The 23690-nt window shown below is 42.4% G+C and overlaps 2 protein-coding genes across 2 annotated transcripts in view; one reads left to right on the forward strand and one right to left on the reverse strand.

Annotated features, from left to right (window-relative positions):
* The window catches only part of LOC137641654 (nucleoredoxin-like), a 598725-nt gene that overhangs the window by 402465 nt on the left and 172570 nt on the right, over window positions 1-23690 (forward strand). The window lies entirely within an intron of this gene.
* Window positions 1070-23690, reverse strand: part of LOC137641652 (uncharacterized) — a 35800-nt gene continuing 13179 nt past the window's right edge. Inside the window, exon 2 of the mRNA XM_068374404.1 lies at window positions 1070-4010. Coding sequence (XP_068230505.1) covers window positions 1261-3981 — 2721 coding nt within the window. The 5' untranslated portion in view covers window positions 3982-4010 and the 3' untranslated portion in view covers window positions 1070-1260. The remainder of the gene's footprint in view (window positions 4011-23690) is intronic.

Raw genomic sequence — 23690 nt, forward strand, 5'->3', positions numbered from 1 at the left:
GGGGGGGGGGGGGGGGGCAGTAGCTGTAGTGAACGACACCTCGTAGTAACGGGGAATTTTGATGAGGGAGAAGTCTAATTGGAAAGGGACCTCTGGTAGTGGTATCACTCGCCCCAGTTTTAATACAGACACCCTTTAGGGGTGAGCGAGCTTGATATATTTCTAGCATTCCATGCAACTTTTTCTTCTGGTATATTCAGCAGTATTTATACCTTTGAAATGGTGCTTTAAGGAGCATTTCACTGGGCGACACAGGTTCCTCGCCCAGAAATAGATTTTTCTTTCATCAAAATCCCTTTATTAGTCGAGATGTTATTCTTTCTTCTTTTTTGTACTGAAGACTTACTGTATTAGCCTGCTGTCTGTTAAATCTACCTTATTATTTTCATAATAAGCTTCAGTCCATAATGCCTCCTAATGTATTTACTTGCTATAATTTACTTTACCAAGGCCATATACTTAAACTGCTTAAAGGAATCTCTTAATGCTAAACCTAAATACAGTATATCACTGACTGGAACAAAGATTCCCCACAGCTCTTCATTTAAGTCGGTTTCATTTGAACTATGGAAATTGCAACAACAATAAAATCACTGAATTTTTTTTAACAACACTCAAAGAGAGTGAGGATAATTATACTGTACTAAGAAAACAACAGATATGAGGTAGTGAAAATCAAAGTTTTTACATTTGATGACTTTTTAGAGTTCCATCAATGAGGTAGTTATAGAACAAATAAGATTGCGATGACTTTGACATAATATATGAGAAAGGAAGAGGAACAATTGGTTAGAAAAGTAGCAGATACAGAATGACAAGGAAAACATACAGGATGGAAATCTCTTCAGATCAGAAGAGAACACAGAAACCTAAATTTCTGTTAACCCCATAAAAGGTAAAGCTAGCATGTATACTGTATATCATTCTCGATAATGATGAGGATAAATGGACATCTCTTGTCAAAATCATATCAAACGGCTGACACACTTACACCACTTTACATTCTTAGTTTGAAACATTAATTTCAATTAATTTCAATCACAAGTAGAATACATTTTCCTATTTATCAAAGGCAAAAAATGTTAAATATGGAAAACTTGAAGCTTTTGCACCCAAATTGTTTAACAAGGAAATTTAGATTCAAGCTGAGGAAAAATAAGAGATTAATGTGGCTTTCTAATTATTTGCCCCCGTAAGAGGTTTGTCTTATGTATACTGTATATGCCCATTGTAATTACAGTACAGTAAACATAAAAATAATTACCTTCCGTTGATTTGCTCCACTACGCCTACTATCCATTCCTTATGTTCATCTTTTGTTCCTTTAAGCGTTAACTCAAATTTGTCAGTATACTGCAAGTCGCATATATCTGACGGGGAGCAGTCGAACGGCACACCAAGAGTCAGACGAAGGGTTTTAACACTTTTCCAAATCTTATTTAAGCTTTGTTTGAAAGCTCTGACTGCATTGACAGTGTTAAGCCTTACACGAATACCCTTTAGCTTAAAACAGTAAGCCAAAACTTCTTTTTCTCCTAAACTACCAGTGAAATTGGTGAGTTGAGCCCATGGGTACAAGGTATTTATGAATTTATCCGATAGATTACTGCCATAGTAATTTTCATGATTCCAAAAGTGTAATTCAGTCAAAACTGGGTCAATTTGTTTTTTGGCCCTTCTACGTTTCATCTTCTGATCTTTGATTTCTTCCAATGTCGGCAACAGGTCTTTGATATCGTATGGATCAACATTAACTGGGATTTCAATTTTTAGAGTTTCTAAAGCAGGATTAAGATGACAATAAACTTTGAGCCCAGAAACAGCATTTTCCTCATTCAAAGACCAATGAGATAGGGGTAATTTGTCAATAATTTTGCGACCTGCAGAACCATTTCTCAAGGTTTCTAAATAAAAATTCCACCAAAAGTTGAAATCATCATGAGGAACATCAATTTTCTCCAAAATCTCAAATATATGATATATTTCTTTATCTTTCAATTTCTGTGTAATTGCCATACTTCCAGTCATATATTTGACAACTTCTTGTAAATTTCGCCATTCACTTTTTTCTTCCACTTCAGAATCAATTTCGTCAAATGAGAGCTTTTTATAGCTGGCAAAAGTTGCACTGTCAGCTAAGTATGCCCCAGCTAGGTATTCCATTTGTGTTTTATGAAGAAATGCAAATTTTCTCTTTTGCAAAGACTCATTTTCATCTGTTTCACAATACAAATAGGTGGATAAGAAGTTAATTACATCAACTGATCTACTTCGACATTCTTTCTTTAGACTTCTGAATTCCTCCTCTGTCAGCAACAATAAATCTCCTTCCAGGAGCAGTGACCAAGCTTGCTGACCTAAACAGAACGTCACCTCATTAAGCTCTTTCTCAAGCCTCCCTCTGCCCTGTTTTTCTAACCGTTCACTTAACCTTTTTTGACAAAGGTTGAAGATTTCTAGATATAACATGGTAGCTGAAGCAATTCTAAAAACAATTGTGCTGTCTTCCCTCCAAAGATATATAAGAAGAGAAAGAGTCAATGGAAGTTTTAAATGTTCATCTAAAACTTTTCCAGTTGTTTCCATATACTGCAAAAATGAACTAAGTTCCTTTTGACGGCGCTGTTCATTTTTCTCCACTGCAGCAAATACTTTCTCTGAAAAAATTTTTAAACCCCTTTCATCGAAGCCACATACCTGAATTTCGAGGAAAGAAACAGAAAATTTCCTAGAGATGCAAAGTACATCGTCTTTATATTCAGGACGAGTGGTCACAAGAATTCGTTTATCGGAGAATTTACAGAAAATATCATTTACCAACTCTAGAGATATTCCTCTCTTGGCTTCATCAAAACCATCTATAACTACAAGTATACCAAGATCCTTCAATGTCGGTATAATGTCCCCATGTTGAAGAGTCTTACAAGTTTGCACCATACATTCTTCTGTTAAGAATGTTAGCAGTGATTTTGATCGAACTCTGCGAATTTCAACAAAGATGATTAAATCAAAATCATCAATACCAATTATGCTTCTATCACTATTGCTTTTGCACCATTCGTGGATAACAAAATGACATAAAGAAGTCTTGCCACAGCCAGCCAATCCATGCATCACAAGAGCAGAAGGTTTCTGTTCTGTACCTTTTATCTTTTTAGTAACGGTGAATATATCTTCTATTTCAATATTATGCCTGCTGTGCTCTATTTTCAAAGGTGTAAAGATTGTATCAACTTGATACCTACTCAAGGCAGTGTTCTCCATCTCTTCCTCTGTCATCCAAATGCAGGGATTCAGAATTCGTAATTTGCTGTAAGAAGAATAAAACTCTTCTTTTCCCTTGTGTATCATGAAAAACTTTAAATCTTTTCTAAATTTCTCCACATCTTTTAAATATGTATCTAAATCTATATGCTCAATTTTGGCACAAACAATACCCTGTATGGCAGATTCCATATTGTTTACATCATCTGAGAAGTCTTTATCAACAACATCACCAACCCCAACATATATATCTTTAAGAATTCTTTTCAGATTATCAGTCAGAGGACTAAGTTCATCAGAATCAATTCCATATTTATGGCAAATTTTGTTTCTCATCTTCTTTAATTCTTCGACAGCCGTTGTTGCAGTGTTGCTCAGCTTGTTCCAGAGATCTTTGCATGCTTCTGTCATGATGACACAAGCAAAAGATATGTCAAATTCTGCATCATTTAAGTTTCCTTCTAGAAATTCCACATGCAATTTTGTGATTCTATCCTTTATATTTCTTTTACTCCATCCTATATCTATAAAGTACTGATGCAAACTTTTATTTCCTCCATCAGAATTCAGTGATGGGTGTGAATACATAGCTCTTACAACATCACGCATGGCATGTTCTCCAACTGAGTTTACGCATTTGAATAATTTACTGAAATTGAAGTCATCTTCATTGAATCCTTGTGGCCAACAAGGGGGATGTAATTCATCTGCTGCCATTTTGCTGTGTAATATTCTTCTGGCTGGACCTGCAAAATTCAATTACTCATTAAGACTTGGTAAAATGAGAAAAGCTTTTGAATACAGTAAAATAATGACGGGTTAGTATAAATTGAGTAATTTAATGAAGATAACAATTACAAGTGAAAAAAATCAGGCATGGGTCCAAGTACTGGCCTGGTATGAAATTTTGAGTATTTGTACTCGAGTTTTTTTAAATTCAATGTACGGCACTTGCACATGGCCAAAGAGTAATTGGAAAATCAAGTACTTTTTTAAGTACATTACATACTTAGTAGGGTGCATTGCATAACTAATTGTATAACAAAAGCTGCACTATTAGTGACTTAACTTAACTAAAATATGTGGAGTTTTTGTTACTGTATAATGAATTATGTATGTCAATACTAAACATATATCAAGTTTAATTAAAATCATGTAACATTTACTGTTGTGTATCAACAGAATATTGGTCAATGATCGTGCAATCAATTTGTGAATGAACCTACGACAACCTGTTCTCTTCCTGTCTGTATCTGCAGGCATCACGATTAGTTCTGTACTGCAGTGTTTAGTCTTTAAGTAACCATCATTCATAATAGTGCTAATGTTGTTATGGAATCACCCAAGTACTCGGGCATATAGAGCCACTTCAAGTTGCTAGAGGATACCTCTGGCACATTCAAGGCAATCTCCAAGTAGTGTGCTTGTGATATATCATGCTCCAGAAAGGTTACATCCAATCTTCACAAACACATAAAAGTAACCTAAGTTTCTTAACCCAACGGGTACTACATTTCGATTTTTATCGATGCATTATGAGTTGTTGAAGAACGGCGCCGATATTATCACAGGATTCTCTCTCTTACGATACTCAACAAAAACTGGATGATGCACTATTGCTCTTTGTGGCATGCAATCTTGTGCCCTTTTCTGCTTTGTTGAAAGCCCTTACTTTAATGGCTTATTTAATTCAACTGACCCTCATTATGAGATGCCAACAAGCAAGCACTTAAGTCAGCAAATTGCTACAAGACAATTCTCATAGGTGAAGGAAAAGTTTAAAAAAAAAAAACCTTTGGAGTAAAAACACCGTATCCCTAACACTTGATACAGTATCTGGTCTAGCCGTCAGATCAGATCATACTTAGGAATCACAGCTCATTATATTATAAACTGGTCATTTGAAAATGTAGTGCTAGCTTGCAAATGCTTCTAGGGACGCTATACTGCACACATCATAGAAGAGTATGAACGGATCATCAAGGATTTTGATATACAGTAGGCTCCAAAATTACAAACGTCATAACTGACAATGCTACTAATATGATGACTGCATTTTTTGGGCTCAGCCATGTCGTCCTGAAGGAGGTTCCTTAAGTTAGCTTTCTGAGGGATAATTTGCTACAGAGATACTCCCAGAGAATTAACCATAGGTCTCCAGAATCCTAACTCCTGGCGAGAGTATTCTTAATATATCGTTAAGGATATCGCATAATATCAGGGGACGTATTTTTTGATACGACACATAGCAGTCTTACCCCGAATAGATTTTACTCTTTGAGGGGGAAGAGTGGCAAACGAAGGGGAGCCGTTATCAAGGTACCTGGTGGACCCCTCCCTGTACTACTACGGCCCATTATTCCTTTGAACGTAACATTTAAGCTAGGTGCTCTCCCACGTTTCTCTCGGTGTTGTTACTGTTTTCTGGAATATTATCATGCAATCTCCAGCATCTTCAGCCTCTGGAAAGTTGAGTATTTAATCTTTCCTGTGTATAATTTACAGCTCCCTTCTCGCAGTTAAATCAACATAATTTAGGTGTGTTAAGTGAAGCACTGCTATCTCCAGAGGCGGCCATTTTGAGACTGCAGTCGCATGTCATAAATGCAATTATTTAGTTAGTAGTGCGATGTTCCCGGTATTTAGCTATAAAGAAAGTTTCTAGCTAGTTAGGCAAAATTATACTAGTGAAGATTGCATATATATATAATATTTCCTTTTCCAAAATATAACTCTTCTTTCGTATATGATAGGACCCCGGTGGTATCACTTGTAGCTGCGGTCCCCACTCAAGTTAGGCTAGCCTAACCTGTTTGGTATACATTAGTAATGTTAATCCTATTGTTTAACCTCTAGTATCGTTTCTATTAATTCGGTCTGGGATATATATATATCAACTAGAATTATTGGTATAATTCGATACACTTCTCTTTTTAGAGAAAAGGGGATAAACCCTTCTTCACCCCTGAGTGCCGCCATCCCAAACAGCAACCCTATCTTCCGTCATCGCCAACGAGTAGTTAACTCCGGCTTGACTCGGATAGTGTATTACCGTCGATCTTCTTCGCCCCCGAATATCCCGGCTTTGAAGTACGACAGTAACTCAGGGTGTATTGTCTTGCAGCCGACAATGTCATCGACAGGGGAATCGTGATTCCTCCGCCAGCCATGACGTTGTCGGCAAAGGAAGCTATGCTTCCCTAGTTTACAACCGAAAGTAGGCGGCATAATTGCCACCGCCTTTCCCCCTTGTAGACTATAAGACATGTCTTATAAGCGACAATGTCGCCGGCAGGGGAATTCTTATTCCCCTGCCGCCCATGACAGCGTCGACTCGGGAAGCCATGCTTCCTTGGTTTACAGCTGAAAGTGGACGGCATACTTGCCGTCGCCTTTCTCCCCTGTAAACTCTAAGACCCTTTTCCCTCCCCCTTCTGTCCTTTAGTGTCGGCCTAGCCGTCACAAATTTCCTTTGGTCAGTATTCTACAATCGTCCCCGCTTACCGGGCTGACCGAGATGCCGGCTGGGTTCCTATAAGCGGCGGTTAAATTACCGCTTCGACCTGCTCCCCCTTATGTCCTTCCCTCGTGGAAGCGAATGCCCCGGGGGAAAGGCTGAGTCGGCCCTGACGGCTGCCAGTAGGAAACCCATTATACTGTTGAAAATTCTTCAGTCCTCTCTTGGACTGCCATCCACAAAACCTCGCAACCGGCAGCAGAATTTGTGGCTGGATGGAAGCTAGAATCAAATGCATTCTTCCCCTTCCATTAGAACTCTCATTCTGGGAAGGAGGCAGTAGCCCCCTACACTTCCAATAATTGTACTAAACTATAATAATAGGGAATCCTCCTTTCCATTCTTTCTCTCTCCCTATCAGTTAGTGCTGCCAGGCACTAGCCTAACCCCGGTAGTATACCAGTAAAACTACAGTATATGACAATACAGTAGCCAGTACTTCTGCAGTATAATAATACAGCAGTTTGAAAACTACAGTATACAATGATACAGTAGTACAAGTAATTCTAACATACTCTGTGTATCCTTTCACAGTCTACTGTTGGGACCGAATAAAATGTTGAGGTGAAGTATTCCTTCAACATCCTGACATCGGGACTCTTATAAATCACCGATTCAGTACTGTATTAATATTCTACAAGTGGAGGAGTTAGTGTAAATATTCACTGACTCCAGCTCTACGTACGGGAGTTATTCCACTCTGTATTTTCCCTCATAGGGAAATTGAAATATTAATATCGACGGAGGTCACAGAAATTGCCTGGAGAGGAAACAAAGATATGTGTCTTTCCTATTTCCTTTCTAGCTTTCCTATCCTAAGCTATTAAATATAATAGTAAGCAATACTATTTTTTTAAATATATGCATTTATATCAATAATATAAATAACCCTATACTCATTTCACCTTTTCTTTCCTTACAGGAAAAGCCAACGGTGAAGTGTGCAAACGTGTTCTGCAACCATAAGAGTAAGGACTTTTGTGGGCATACAATGTGCAGGTCTCATGCCCCCTCCTCCATCGTATCTGAATCCCTGAAGTATTGGGACCGGAAGGGTTGCGCTATCTGCTCGGCTCTGATGAACGAGGGATTTGGAGAAGATATCCCTGACACTACAGAGTCAAGGGATACAGCAAGAGAAACTCTTCGGAGGTGGGTAAGAGGGTTCCAGAAGAACTCTCCGGGACCTTACCTACCTAATGAAGCTATGAGGTGCCTTCTGTTTCATAAGGCCCAATCCAACGCGGTTGTGTCCCAGGTACAAGTCAAGTCTCCCTTCATCCAACTGACAGTGAATGCAGATATTGATAAGGTACTTGAAGGCATGGACATCCACCAGGAACGGATGTCGGAGGTGTCTACCGACACCGAAAAGGACCTTCTACAAGAAGACCCTGAAGATGATGTGGTTCAACCACCTACGGAGGAAGAAGGATCCGTGTCAACGGTAACTGAGGACCCTCGGTTTTCCGTGACGGCATATCAACCTGTGCTGTCAACCTCTTCAGCCCCAAACTCCCCATCCGGATCCGCTGATTGCCAGGAGCGAAGCACTCCTAGAGTCGATTCAGCAGATGATGGCACTGTTCCACAAGGAACAGCAGGAGATTAAGTAAGATCTCAAAGAGACGAAGAAAGAGGTAAGAGTAAGTGAAACGCCCTGGCATTTTCAGAGGCCTTTCTAAGCCTCTCAAGGTCTCTGATTTACCTCAATGCTCCGAAACGAACCCCTGGAGGTACACGGAGCATATGCCCATGATGGATGGGAAGCTCTATATCTCCGAGAAGATGGGGGCCAAACCCCTTGAAGATCTTCCATTCTGACTTAGCCTTTTGGCATACCCAGACAGTTACGTGAGACTGCGGGATGAACCAGCATCCCGTGAGGAGACGGAACCGAAGGAAGTCATCGTCTTCGAGCATGACAAGGCACAGGCTCTCCTGTCCAAGACCCTAAAGGGAGCCGGATACACCAACTCCAAAGTCTCAGCATTGAGCAAGAGGCATCCTACCTTCATTGCTCCTTCCTCCAGAGCCTTCCCCTCCTCGGTGAAAGCTCTTGACTGTGTCATAAAAGCAGTCGATGATGGCAAACCATGCCCAGTGCTAGAAGTATGCAGACCATTATCTCTAGCCATGCCTACCTGCAAGGAGAAGTGGGGTCATCTAACCTTCTCAGTCTCTAAACTGGATCCGGAGATAGCAGGTCAGCAGTTCAATGAGAACCTTCCAAAACTGCCAGAGCATCTTTTGAGAAGGGAACAGGAGACAAAAGAGATACTAGCCGCTTCTTTGTCTCTTCAGAACTGCATGGAAATGTGTGCAGGCCTTTCCAATGCCCCCACACATGTACATGGTCTTAGCCAAGACTCACATGGGTACCCTTGTGAAGGACTTGTATGCCTTCATTAGGTCCAGGAGGGCCTGTAGAGAGCATGTGTTTGCCGCAGCAACAGTCAAACACAAACCCAGGAAGCTGATTACTTCATGTATCTGGGGCAAGGACCTCTTTCCACAAGATGTGGTTCAGGAGGACATTGCCAAAGCCGCCACGGAGAATAGGAACCTTCTCCAGAAGTGGGGCATGTCTTCCAAGAGGAAATCATCCTCAGACGCTGGTCCCCAACCTAAAAACAGGAAGACAAAGAAACCACGCAGACCTGCACAACTTCCACCATGACCATGGCCACAGTGTTCCAAATGGTAGCTCGGCCGCAAACCACCTTTCAGATGGTACCTTAACAGCTAGTAGCTCAATCGCCTGCGTTTAATCCAGGCTTTGAGAGGCACACAACTACCTTTCGCCCCCACAAAGGTAGAGGCTCAAAAAGAGGGTCCTCAAGAAACCCCTCAAAGGGTAAAGGAGGATGCGGTCACGGAAACAGATCCTCAGGAACATCTCAGCAATGAGAGGCTCTAGGTAGGAGGGAGACTCTCACTTTTGGGATCGTTGGACCTTCGATCCCTGGGCCCACAGCCTAATCAAGAATGGACTCGGTTGGAAATAGAACAAAATTCCACCCCTTTTCCGTAATTCTTCCAACACTCCACCCCCTTATTGGAAGAATATACCTCAGAACTCTTGAACAAAAAGGTAATAAGGAAAGTGAAGTCCATCAAATTCCAGGGAAGGCTGTTTTGTGTTCCCAAGAAGGACTCGGACAAACTCGAGTCATTCTAGACCTGTCTCCACTCAACAAGTTCCGGATGCTTGACCTGTCTCCACTCAACAAGTTCCGGATGCTTACCTTACCAAAAGGGGCGTACACAGTCCCAATAGACTTGGCAGATGCTTACTGGCACCTACCAGTCAGCCGCCCCCTCTCCTCCTACAGTACCTAGGATTCAGGCTACAGAAGACGATGTATGCCTTCACAGCCATGCCCTTTGGGCTAAACATAGCCCCAAGGATATTCACGAAACTCGCGGATACAATCGTCCAACAGCTACGCTTAGAAGGAATTCAGGTAGGGGCATACCTGGACGATTGGCTGGTGTGGGCAGCATCCAAGACAGCCTGTCTACAAGCAGCCATAAAGGTGATCCAGTTCCTGGAACACCTAGGCTTCAAGATCAACCGCAAGAAGTCTCGCCTTTCTCCAGCTCAACCCTCTTAATGAGAGAATGCCTTGATGAAGTCATTGAGCTTCAGCACGGCATTTCATTCCCGTGCTGAAACTTGGTGACGGGCAAGAGGGCTCTCGAACTTGGGGAAATTGCTCCCCCAGTTCGAATCTAAATTTCTCTCTTTTACCTTTTTCTTTTTCTCAATATTACTAAGACCTTATCCTAATTTCACAAACTTTCTTTAGTCTTGCTTTCCAAACTCTATGAGAAAAATTTCCCTCATTATATGTGTGTATATATTATGTACATATATTTATTTTTTTTTTTTCTTTTCTCCTATGGCTTGGATGTTTTTACATCCATTGTAGCCCCGGCAGGGATGTTCATACATCCTTTATCGCTGCCTGCTTTGATGAGTGGGAGGAGGTATCACGGTTGGGAGGTGTTTGCATTCAAAGCTATATGTGAGAGTATTGGATGATTTCAGCCATCCCGAAGATGGTTTGGACCTTTTTGGCGGAACTATTCTCAAGTGTTGGGTCTTCGGAATCCAGGGGGGATCCAATGCTTGGGGTAAGACTCTCGGCTTTTGGCCGGAAGCCCGTCATTATAGATATGGGGAGGGTGATTCCATAATTTCTTGGTCTCAGTCCTAACAGGCGGGTTCAGCTTACACCTGTGCCTCTATATCTGTTTTGATGCTATCCTTCGGGTAGGGTATGGAGTGGACCATCTGGGAAGTATACTCTCATTGTGCCGATAGTGGAGAGTGCACATTTCCTTTCCGACGTGTGATGGCCTAACATTCTCGAGCAGGTACATCAAACTAACTCTTTTCTCTCTCTTTAGTATAATGGATTCTTTAAGGAACGAACCCCCATCCCCTGGATACGCTGACTCTCCCCAGGCACTGTTGACGACCTCTGCTAATGTGATAAGGGATAGCTCTGTTGATGACCTCGGAACAGGAAAGGACCATTCTACTGATATTTCTAAATCGAGTAATTTGGGTAACACGAGGAAACTTCGAATCCTCCATGTTACACAAATTTCAATAGAAACAAATTATGATGATCTATGTAAAGCATTTGAATGCTATGTATGCATAAAAGAAATAAGGATGAAACTTGAAGCTGAAACTTGGGATTCATGGATATCTTATAGTAGTTATGACGAAGCATTTAGTGCAAAAAGTAATTTGAATAATATTAAAATTAATAACTTGAATGTCGCGGCTGCTCTCTGCGATAAGGTACCAAAAGATTTAGATGTGTACAGGCCTGCCGATTGGTTGGAAAAAGACGCAGGTTTAGTCATGCCCTCCCAGAGAAATCCAAAACCACCGATGTGGCTTATACCTGAATCAAAGGGGGTTACAGGGAATTATTTTAAAATATGCAAATTGATTCAGAAAAAAGTAGGAACTATTGCACCAGGCGATATATCTCGTTTTGGAAAAAATAGTTTCCTTATCCATGCCAAATCCAGTACACAGTCGGTAATATTGTCCAATATGAAAATAAGTAATGATGACATTAAGTTACATGTCAAACCCCACCTAAATTTTAGCTACGGAAGGGGCGTAGTTTTTAACAGAGATCTATATGATTTTACAGAGGAGGAGATACTGGCCATGTGTCCATTAAATGTATGGAAAGTTCATAAAGTCCCAGGTACATCAATGATAATCCTTACGTTCCAGGATGCTGATGTACCTTTTCATATTATTATCAAGAACGAAAGGATTAAAGTAAGACCCTTCAAGCAGAAGCCATTGCAATGCTTTAATTGTTTTAAATTTGGGCACCCGTCCAGTTTGCAAAAATGAGAAGATGTGTGGTATTTGCACCAAATCTTACCATGGAGAGTGAGCACTTGGAGCCAGGTGTTTAAATTGCAGCTCGAATCACAAATCCACAGAAAAGATCTGCGAGCTATATAAGTTGGAGGAAGCTGCCCTCAACAAATCAAACTTAGAACACATAAGTGTGACCCATGCCAAAAGACTATTAAATAAATCAAATACATATGCTAAGGCATTAAAATCAAACCAACCTAGCACTGCCAATAGCTCAAAAAAAAAGTATACTATCTGACAAAATGTCCAATAACGAGGTAACCATATCACCTCCTGAGGCTTTACCACGGTGTATTAACACTAGGTCATTGCCCATTGCTGTACAGCCTTCAGCCGCCATTACAAAAAGTAATATAAACCTCTCTCAGGCCATGTCCTTGCCTGATCTGATGGAGGTTCCACTTAAGACTAACTTACCTGATGCTACTGTTGTGGGAAAGGTGCAAAAACCTCGAATCCCACCATCTATTAATCGCAAAAGAGAGAGCCCTCCATCTCTCTCTCCACCCTCCATTAGAAACGTTAAGGTTATGACATCAAATAAATTTGATGTTTTGTCTGTTGATGTTTCTAATGAACCAGAAGATGGACTGAATAAATCAGAAATTCAAGTTGAGGTCCACCATCCACCTCAACAAATAGATCAAAAGAATACAAAGAAAAACACAAATGTAAAACCCAACATAACAAGACCACCTCTGAAGAAACCTACTGGTAATAATGTTAAATTAAAAACTGCTAATGGGAAGACCTCATCCAAGATATCTTCCAGAAATAATCCATAGTTTTCTCCTCCATTTTGCAATGGAACTGTCAGGGTTTGAGGGCGAAATATGTTATTTTCATTAGTAAAATAAATTTTTGAATATACTTACCCGATAATCATGTAGCTGTCAACTCTGTTGCCGACAGAAATCTACGGTCGGGATACGCCAGCGATCGCTATACAGGTGGGGGTGAACACCACAGCGCCATCTGTGGTCAGGTACTCCAGTACTTCTTGTCAACACCACCTCAATTTTTTCCTCGGTCCACTGGTTCTCTATGGGGAGGAAGGGTGGGTCAATTAAATCATGATTATCGGGTAAGTATATTCAAAAATTTATTTTACTAATGAAAATAACATTTTTCAATATTAATCTTACCCGATAATCATGTAGCTGATTCACACCCAGGGTGGTGGGTGGAGACCAGCATACATGTTAACAAAGAAGCTAAGTATCCCGTATTTTATTTTATTAGTTATTCAAAAATAACATAAAATAAATAAGTACCTGGTAAGGAAGACGACTTGAACCATTACTCTGCCTTTATTAAGTACGTCTTCCTTACTGAGCGTAGCGGTCCTCTTAGGATGCTGAACGACTCTTAGGTGCTGAAGTATAAAGGGCTGCAACCCATACTAAAGGACCTCATCACAACCTTTAACCTCGGCGCTTCTCAAGAAAGAATTGACCACCCGCCAAATCAACAAGGATGTGGAAGGCTTCTTAGCCGACCGTACAACCCATAAAAAGTATTCAAGAGAAAGGTTAAAAAGGTTATGGGATTATGGGAATGTAGTGGCTGAGCCCCCGCCTACTACTGCATTCGTTGCTACGAATGGTCCCAGGGTGTAGCAGTTCTCGTAAAGAGACTGGACATCTTTGAGATAGAATGATGCGAACACTGACTTGCTTCTCCAATAGGTTGCATCCATAACACTCTGCAGAGAACGGTTCTGTTTGAGGGCCACTGAAGTAGCCACAGCTCTCACTTCATGTGTCCTTACCTTCAGCAAAGCAAGGTCTTCTTCCTTCAGATGAGAATGTGCTTCCCTAATCAGGAGCATGAATAGGTAAGAAACTGAGTTCTTAGACCTTGGAAGAGAAGGCTTCTTGATAGCACACCATAAGGCTTCTGATTGTCCTCGTAAAGGTTATGACCTTTTTAGATAGTACCTAAGAGCTCTAACTGGGCAAAGTACTCTCTCCAGTTCGTCCCCCACCAAGTTGGACAGGCTTGGGATCTCGAACGACTTAGGCCAAGGACGTGAAGGAAGCTCGTTTTAGCAAAAAACCGAGCTGCAAGGAACATGTAGCCGTTTCAGATGTGAAAACTATGTTCCTGCTGAAGGCGTGGATCTCACTTACTCTTTTAGCTGTTGTCAAGCACACGAGGAAAAGAGTTTTTAATGTGAGGTCCTTAAAAGAGGCTGATTGGAGAGGTTCAAATCTTGATGACATAAGGAACCTTAGGACCACGTCTAGATTCCAGCCTGGAGTGGACAACCGACGTTCCTTTGAGGTCTCAAAAGACCTAAGGAGGTCCTGTAGATCTTTGTTGGTGGAAAGATCCAAGCCTCTGTGGCGGAAAACCGCTGCCAACATACTTCTGTAACCCTTAATCGTAGGAGCTGAAAGGGATCTTACGTTCCTTAGATGTAACAGGAAGTCAGCAATCTGGGTTACAGTGGTACTGGATGAGGAAAACTGCATTGGCCTTGTACCAGCTTCGGAAGACTTCCCCTTTAGACTGATAGACTCTGAGAGTGGATGTCCTCCTTGCTCTGGCAATCGCTCTGGCTGCCTCCTTCGAAAAGCCCCTAGCTCTTGAGAGTCTTTCGAAAGTCTGAAGGCAGTCAGACGAAGAGCGTGGAGGTTTGGATGTACCTTCTTTACGTGAGGTAGACGTAGAAGGTCCACTCCTAGAGGAAGAGTCCTGGGAATGTCAATCAGCCATTGCAGTACCTCTATGAACCATTCTCTCGCGGGCCAGAGCGGAGCCAACCAACGTCAGCCGTGTCCCTTTGCGAGAGGCGAACTTCTGAAGTACCCTGTTGACAATCTTGAACGGCGGGAATGCATACAGGTCGAGATGGGACCAATCCAGCAGAAAAGCATCCACGTGAACTGCTGCTGGGTCTGGAATCGGAGAACAATACAACGGGAGCCTCTAGGTTATCGAGGTAGTGAACAGATCTATGGTTGGCTGACCCCACAGGGCCCAAAGTCTGCTGCAAACATTCTTGTGAAGGGTCCACTCTGTGGGGATGACCTGACCCTTCCGGCTAAGGCGATCTGCCATGACATTCATATCGCCCTGAATGAACCTCGTTACCAGCGTGAGCTTTCGATCTTTTAACCAGATGAGGAGGTCCCTTGCGATCTAGAACAACTTCCACGAATGAGTCCCTCCCTGCTTGGAGATGTAAGCCAAGGCTGTGGTGTTGTCAGAGTCCACCTCCACCACCTTGTTAAGCTGGAGGGACTTGAAGTTTATCAAGGCCAGATGAACCGCCAACAGCTCCTTGCAATAGATGTGAAGTGTCCTTAGCTCCTGATTCCATGTTCCCAAGCATTCCTGTCCGTCCAAAGTCGCACCCCAGCCCGTGTCTGATGCGTCAGAGAAGAGACGGCGGTCGGGTTTCTGAACAGCCAAAGGTAGACTTCCTTGAGAAGAGAGCTGTTCTTTCACCACGTGAGAGTAGACCTCCTCTCTTCGGAAACAGGAACTGAGATCGTCTCTAGCGTCATGTCCTTTATCCAGTGAGCCGCTAGATGATACTGAAGGGGGCGGAGGTGGCGTCTCCCTAACTCGATGAACAGGGCCAGCGATGAAAGTGTCCCTGTTGGACTCATCCACTACCTGACTGAGCATCGGTTCCTTCTCAGCATGCTCTGGATGCAATCTAGGGCTTAGTAGATCCTTGGGGCCGACGGAAAAGCCCGAAAAGCTCGACTCTGAAGATCCATACCCAGGTAGACAATGGTCTGGGATGGGACGAGCTGGGACTCCTCAAAATTGACTAGGAGGCCCAGTTCCTTGGTCAGATCCATAGTCCATCTGAGAATCTCCAGACAGCGACGACTTGTGGGAGCTCTTAAAAGCTAGTCGTCTGACGGAGCCGGACACAAGATCATGGTACTGCTGCACAGTCTGTGAACTGTCAACCATGGGGAAGCGAGGAAGTACAGCGACAACCCGAAGCTGTCTAAACTGTCTGGGTCGTACAGACAACTCCTTATCGGGTTGCTGAGGTTGCCGCACTGCGTCACAACAAGTCACTTCTGCTGGTTGTTGAACGTCTTCCCAGTGACACACTGACTCCGTAAACAAAAAATCCTCTAACAAGGACTAAGCTTGGACTGCATGTCTTGCAACAAAGCTCAAGGTCTATGGGAGCAGGTGTGGTAACAGACGGGGTTAGCGACTGAAGTGGAACCATTAACCTCCCTGGAAGCATGTTATGCTTAAATAAAAGTCCATAGGAGGCTAAGCAGCTAAAGGCTCCTCTCCAAATGACAGAGTCCTCAAGGGAATATCAGAAGGAGGGAGAATAGCACTTTCTCATCTACAGGAACCATATCCGAGAAAAGCTAAGTTCTCTCAGTGAGGGTTTCACTGGTGCAAAAGCAGCAGACTAGAAGGCAACGTTATGAAACTGCTTGACAGTCTAGTGAGTTGGCAACAACCAAAGATGTGTGACTGAGGAGCATGCGGTAAGGTATGCAGAGCATGCTGTATGTAGAGCATGCTGTAAGGTAAGCAGAGCATGTTGCATGGCGTGCGGCTTATGCTGCATGGGATGAGGCTCATGCTGCATGGGAAGAGGCTCATGCTGCATGGGAAGAGGCTCATGCTGCATGGTATGAGGCTCATGCTGCATGGGATGAGGCTCATGCTGCGTTGAGGAGGATGCCGCATAGTATGAGGCTCCTACCTCATGGGTTGAGGCGGTTGCCGCATAGCATGAGGCTCCTGCCTCATGGTTTGAGGAGGATGCCGCATAGCATGAGGCTCCTCATAGCATGAGACTCCTGCCTCATGGGTTGAGGAGGATGCCGCATAGCATGAGGCTCCTGCCTTATGGGTTGAGGATGATGCCGCATAGCATGAGGCTGCCTCATGGGTAGAGGAGGTTGCCGCATAGCATGAGGCTCCTGCCTCATGGGTTGAGGAGGATGCCGCATAGCATGAGGCTCCTGCCTCATGGTTTGAGGAGGATGCCGCATAGCATGAGGCTCCTGTGAGGTTCCTGCCTCAAGAGTTGCTTCTGCCTCAAGGGTTGAGGAGGTAGCTGCGCAGAGAGAGGCTCATGCTGTGAAGAATGCGGTTGCTGCATGCGTTGAGGCGGCTGCCTCATAGCATGAGGTTCCTGCCTCAAGAGTTGCGTCTGCCTCAAGGGTTGAGGAGGTGGCTGCGCAGAGAGAGGCTCTTGCCTCAAGAGTTGAGGCTCTTGCCTCAAGAGTTGAGGTTCTTGCCTCAAGAGTTGAGGCTCTTGCCTCAAGAGTTGAGGTTCTTGCCTCAAGAGTTGAGGCTCTTGCCTCAAGAGTTGAGGCTCTTGCCTCAAGAGTTGAGGTTCTTGCCTCAAGAGTTGAGGTTCTTGCCTCAAGAGTTGAGGCTCTTGCCTCAAGAGTTGAGGTTCTTGCCTCAAGAGTTGAGGTTCTTGCCTCAAGAGTTGAGGCTCTTGCCTCAAGAGTTGAGGCTCTTGCCTCAAGAGTTGAGGTTCTTGCCTCAAGAGTTGAGGTTCTTGCCTCAAGAGTTGAGGTTCTTGCCTCAAGAGTTGAGGTTCTTGCCTCAAGAGTTGAGGCTCTTGCCTCAAGAGTTGAGGCTCTTGCCTCAAGAGTTGAGGCTCTTGCCTCAAGAGTTGAGGCTCTTGCCTCAAGAGTTGAGGCTCTTGCCTCAAGAGTTGAGGCTCTTGCCTCAAGAGTTGAGGCTCTTGCCTCAAGAGTTGAGGCTCTTGCCTCAAGAGTTGAGGCAGTTGCCGCATAGCATGAGGCTCCTGCCTCAAGGAAAGTGGAGGTTGCTGCATAGCGCTGGTACCTGGCAACTCCCAATGCGGCAGCCCACGCATGGAGGCAGGAGGAGCCTCAACATCATACGTCTGGCAGGGTGGACTGCGCAGAGGTGGAGGAGCGCTCGCAGGAGGAGGTGTGCTAACCTTCTCTGCCAGAAACTCCTGCATCAACACCGCAAGCTGAGACTGCATTGTCTGCAGCATAGACCACTAGAGTTTAAGAAAGACAACAACAAACGGAGCTACTGTCCGTTGAGACTGAGGGTCTAAAACAGCTGGTGCGGCAACAGACGGAGTTACTGCCTGTTGCGATACCACCTTGCCTCTCTGGGAGGTGTGCAGTTGTCGTACTGCAGCAAGTCCGAACTGACCCAGTGCTAATGGCACCACCTAGGAGTTGGACTTGCGCGGAAGGGACCGACTTGCACTTAAAAGCTGCAAGATTTGGTCCATGGTTTCTGCGAGAAACCTCTTCCGCAGACGAGGAATAAAAGGGCTCTCTCGTCTTTGTGTGGGTGGGGTGATCACGTCGGCAACGTGTGTAGATACACCCGAAACCACGGAGGGAAACGTCTGTTCGTCGATCAAGGCCTGATGAACCCATAAGTCCTTCGACGTTACTTCTCCCCTGGGCTTGGGAGCTTGTAAGAGGTCCCAGACTAGGCGAACAACTGGCACGAACAGACGAACCCTCGAACGCAACACTGTAACACTTTGCGCATATCACTTTATCACTTTTGATTTTCTGTTTGCACTTATTTCACTGAACTCGAAACTTTAAGTGGTTTGTACCTGAAACACGCAATTCTATCCTTCATTAAAAGTTAGTAATTGCGAAAACAGTATTACAATGTAACAGAAAAACATAATGAAAGATAAATAATTCAGTGGCTGGAAAAGAGACTAAACACTAGACCAAATAAACTACGTTTAAAATCTCTCACCGCATAAAGCCTGGGAACAAGAAAAAAACTCTAGAAACGTTTACCTTCTTCCCCTAAAGCAGTGGTTCTCAATCTTTTTCAGTTGATGGCACCCTAAACTGATGTAACCATTACTGTGGCACCCCTTCTTCACCACCCCACCATATCTCATGAATTAACTTATTTGATGAATATAATTACTGTACTAGCGGCTTTGAATCCATTAAGGAGAAACTTCGCTATATAAAACACTAGACATTATTATTATTTTTATTATCATCCATAATCAAACCAAATCCAGCACCACCGTACAATGCAGAAATACAAAAAGCATATTAGAAGATTTCAAGTAAAGAGTTATGAATGCAGACTAAATAAAAAGAAAATGGTAATCACCCTTAAGCAAAGAAGAAAAAAAACACCTATTTTAGTGAGATGTGTGTGCTTGATGTGACTGACAGATCCGTTTCACATTGGGTTGAATGGTGGACAAACATACTCTCATTTCTTCCTTAAGAGTTTTCAGCCTTTCCCTTTTGTTAGTTTTAATGTTTGCTAGAGCAGAAAACCCCAACTCAAATGGGTAAGAAGTACAGAACTGGATTAACATTACCAGAGCTTTTTTGGCAACATGAGGATACTTAGTCTTGATCTGAACCCAGAATTCATCAAGAGGCAGCTGCATGTGCAATAACTTTAGATCACGATCATGACGCAATTCCACTAACTGCTCTTCTTCCATGAGGGTAAGCTGAGATTGGGTAGATATAGATGCAACAAATGGGTTTCTTATCCAGTCATAGTTTTCAGTGCATATATCTGGGAAATAGTGCTGAAGTTGTTTTTCCAGTACTGCAAGATGCTCAGAAATAATGGATACTATCTCACCACTGTTTGCTGCTACTGCAACATGTGAAACCATGTCCAAATTGCCTTCTTTTACTTTGCCACCCCACAGTTGCAGTTTTTCTTTCAGCGCTTTAATTTTATCAGTGGAAGATAAAACATTTTCTGATTTTCCTTGCATGCTGGCATTTACCTTGTTTAAAACTTCAAAGATGTCAGCTAAGTAAGACAATTTTGCACACCAAGTGTCATCTGCCAGTAAATCACAGAATTCCTCTTGTTCAAGAGTGAAAAAAGTAAGCATGTCTTCCTTCAATTGGCATACTCGTGACAATACTTTCTCTCTGGACAGCCATGGTGCTTCCGTATGTAGAAGAAGGTTCAAATGTTTTGCCTCAAGCTCTTCGCACAGCTTAGTAAACAGACGAGACTTCAGCGGTCGACTTTTTATAAAGTTCACCATTTTTACAACTTTTTCCAGTACAGATTTTAAATCATTGCTAATTGTCTTTGCAACCAGCGCTTCACGATGAAGAAAGTAATGTGTTGTTATCACACTGCTGTTTTCTCTCTTCACTAATGATACAAATCCTTTAATTGAGCCAATCATGGCAGGTACCCCATCTGTACAAATCCCAACACACGATTGCCAGGTCAAACCAACTGATTTTAAGTACTCACTTAATGTAGAGAAAATATCATTACCTGTTGTAGTTTCCTTAAGTTCTTTACAACAAAAGAATTTGTTCACTATTTTAACATCATGAATGTACCGAACGAATACCAGTAATTGAGCCATACCTCCAAAACTCATGCCAATTTTGCGGCACCCCTAGGTGCTGTCTATGGCACCCCAGGGTGCCACGGCACCCAGTTTGAGAATCACTGCCCTAAAGAGACTAGGGAGAAGAGCAAAAACGATAACAACGTTACCCGCTTGAACGAAACGTTTATCCTCCTCTCTCTCCCTCCGTCTCTATCTCTCTCTCTCTCTCTCTTGACTTAGAACCTGAGAGATGAGCCCAATTATATATATCGTTAAAACATATTATTGTTAAAGGAAAAAAACTGAAAGATTTCCCAAATAAAAAGTTCCTTTATTAGAATTAAAACCATTTAAGCTAAGAAAGAATGAACAAAACGCTAGAATCGGTTTATTCTTACTGCAACGTGACACCGTGAATACTCTCTCTCTATCGTAACGATAGAGCGCAAGTTGAACGTTCTGAACGTCAACAACTGCAGAGACAAAACAAAACGTTAGTTCAACTTTGAAAACAGTACGAGACTATCAAAGAAATTCTTTCAAAAACATTAAAATAGCATAATATGTTAACAGGTAAAAACGAAATGACGGGCTCAATGTTAATTAACTTCGGTTCCAAGAAAAGACCGCCTACTATTAGGAAAGGTCGAAAATAAACAAATATAAAAATTAATTTTAATAAGTTTATAATAAAAGGAAGTTAATCGAAGAGGCCTATAAAAGGCGGAGAGATATAACATAAATCTATAACTTTTGTTAAGCAAAATTAAGAAAGAGAGTCTATACTCTCTTCGACACCAACACTTCCGTCTAAGGGAAGGGTCGGCCATTAAAAGTGAAAGAGAGTTCATACTCTCTTCGTCACCAAAATTAAATCAAAAATTAAATCAAATTAATTCCAAAAACTTGCTAAGCTAATGATAAAGCTTCCTGAATAGCGAAGGCTAAACTCTAGAGCAAATACATCACCAAATCGTGAACAATAACTCCAGAATCAACAGCGTATCCATGTAGGTCTAGCCGGAGGCACGACAGAGGAAAAATTGAGGTGGTGTTGACAAGAAGTACTGGAGTACCTGACCACAGATGGCGCTGTGGTGTTCACCCCCACCTGTATAGCGATCGCTGGCGTATCCCGACCGTAGATTTCTGTCAGCAACAGAGTTGACAGCTACATGATTATCGGGTAAGATTAATATTGAAAAATGAAGAACTTAAGCTCCTAATTCATGAGCATTCCCCCATAATTGTATGTCTACAGGAAAGTATGCTTGATTCTAACACTCCTAGTCCTCGAGAGTATGTTAGCTATAGAACACCATATAATCAACAAGCAGGGAGCCATGGCGGAAGTCTCATGTACATTCGTCAAGATGTTCCCCAAATACCCATATCTATACGTACAACCCTGCAGGCAGTTGTTGTACAAATTGATATAGGGAGAAAATATACAATATGCTCTCTGTACTTACCTCCAAATGATAATATTTTATATGATGATTTAGCAGAGGTCATTCAACAACTCCCTCAACCTTTTCTCTTACTGGGAGATATGAATGGTAGACATCCTTTATGGGGTGATGTTTTGGCCAACACAAGGGGCAATATTATCTCATCAATTGTGGAGAATGAGGATGTGGGACTCCTTAATACAGGAGAGCCCAGACACTTTCATGTTCAGACAGGTACTTTGTCATGCATTGACCTTTCAATTGCAAGCTCTAACTGCCTTCTTGATTTTGATTGGAGGACATTAGATGATTGGCATACTAGTGATCATGCACCAATCATTATAAACACCATCAAGGGTCCACCTTTGCAAAGATCGCCACGTTGGAATCTAGACAAGGCAGACTGGGTTAAATTTTCCGAGCTAAGTGAAATCGAAGGGAGAGCAGAACAGTTTGAAAGTGTTGATGATGCCATAGACCTACTGAGTGGAACTCTTCATACAGCAGGAGTCAATTCAATTCCCAAAACAACAGGGTTATTCAAACGACGACCAGTCCCGTGGTGGTCTTCAGAACTAACTGCACTCCACAGAGCCACAAGAAGATCTCTAACACGATTGCGTAGACGCAGAACTGATGAGAATTTAACTATGTACAAGAAATGTAGAGCACAGTTCCGTCGTGCCATGAAAGAAGCAAGGCGCCAGTCATGGATGTCTTTTGTTTCCTCCATTAACAGTAGAACACCACCATCTTCTGTGTGGAGGAAAGTAAAAAAGATAGCTGGCAAATTCACCCCCAACCCATCACCAGTGTTGAAGGTGAATGGCCAGTATGTAACTGAAGCAAATGAAGTTAGCAATGCCCTGGCTAATTATTTTTCAAATGTATCCAGCAAGTGTGAAGGAACCCCTGGTCACCAGTATAGGAGCACTGAAGAAAAGAAAATTTTAAATTTTGCAACAAGAAGGGAAGAGTCGTATAATTCTCCTTTCATTGAAAGAGAATTTGATTCCGCACTTGCTCATTGCAACGATACAGCCCCTGGACCCGATGGAATTCCATATGCAATGATTAAACATGTACATTTTGATACAAAGCTATTTATTTTAAGCATTATTAATAGAATATGGCATGATCATAGTTACCCAAGTGTTTGGGAACTAGCCATTATTTTAGCCTTTTTAAAACCCGGTAAAGACAAGTTTTTAGCAGCAAACTATCGTCGTATTGCATTGACATCTTGTTTGTGTAAAATCATGGAGAAGATGGTCAATGCAAGGCTGATATGGTACCTTGAAAAATGATATTTTAATTATAAAATAAATTTTTGAATATACTTACCCGGTGAATATATAATAGCTGCAACTCTGCGGCTCGACAGACAACATACTCAAAAAACTCGCGAGCGATCGCTACGAAGGTTGCGGGTGTGCCCACCAGCGCCAACTGTCGGCCAGATACCACTCTTGTATGAAAACAAAACCTTCAATTCTTCTCGTCCCGCTGCGTCTCTATTGGGAAGGAAGGGAGGGTCATTTAATTTATATATTCACCAGGTAAGTATATTCAAAAATTTATTTTATAATTAAAATATCATTTTTAAATATTTAACTTAGCCGGTGAATATATAATAGCTGATTCAAACCCAAGGAGGTGGGTAGAGACCAGAGTTAATTATGTTTACAGCGTATAAGCTAAGAGTTTTTTCATTTTGAC

This window comes from Palaemon carinicauda, chromosome 5, assembly GCF_036898095.1.
Source record: "Palaemon carinicauda isolate YSFRI2023 chromosome 5, ASM3689809v2, whole genome shotgun sequence".
In the NCBI taxonomy this organism is placed as follows: domain Eukaryota; kingdom Metazoa; phylum Arthropoda; class Malacostraca; order Decapoda; family Palaemonidae; genus Palaemon; species Palaemon carinicauda.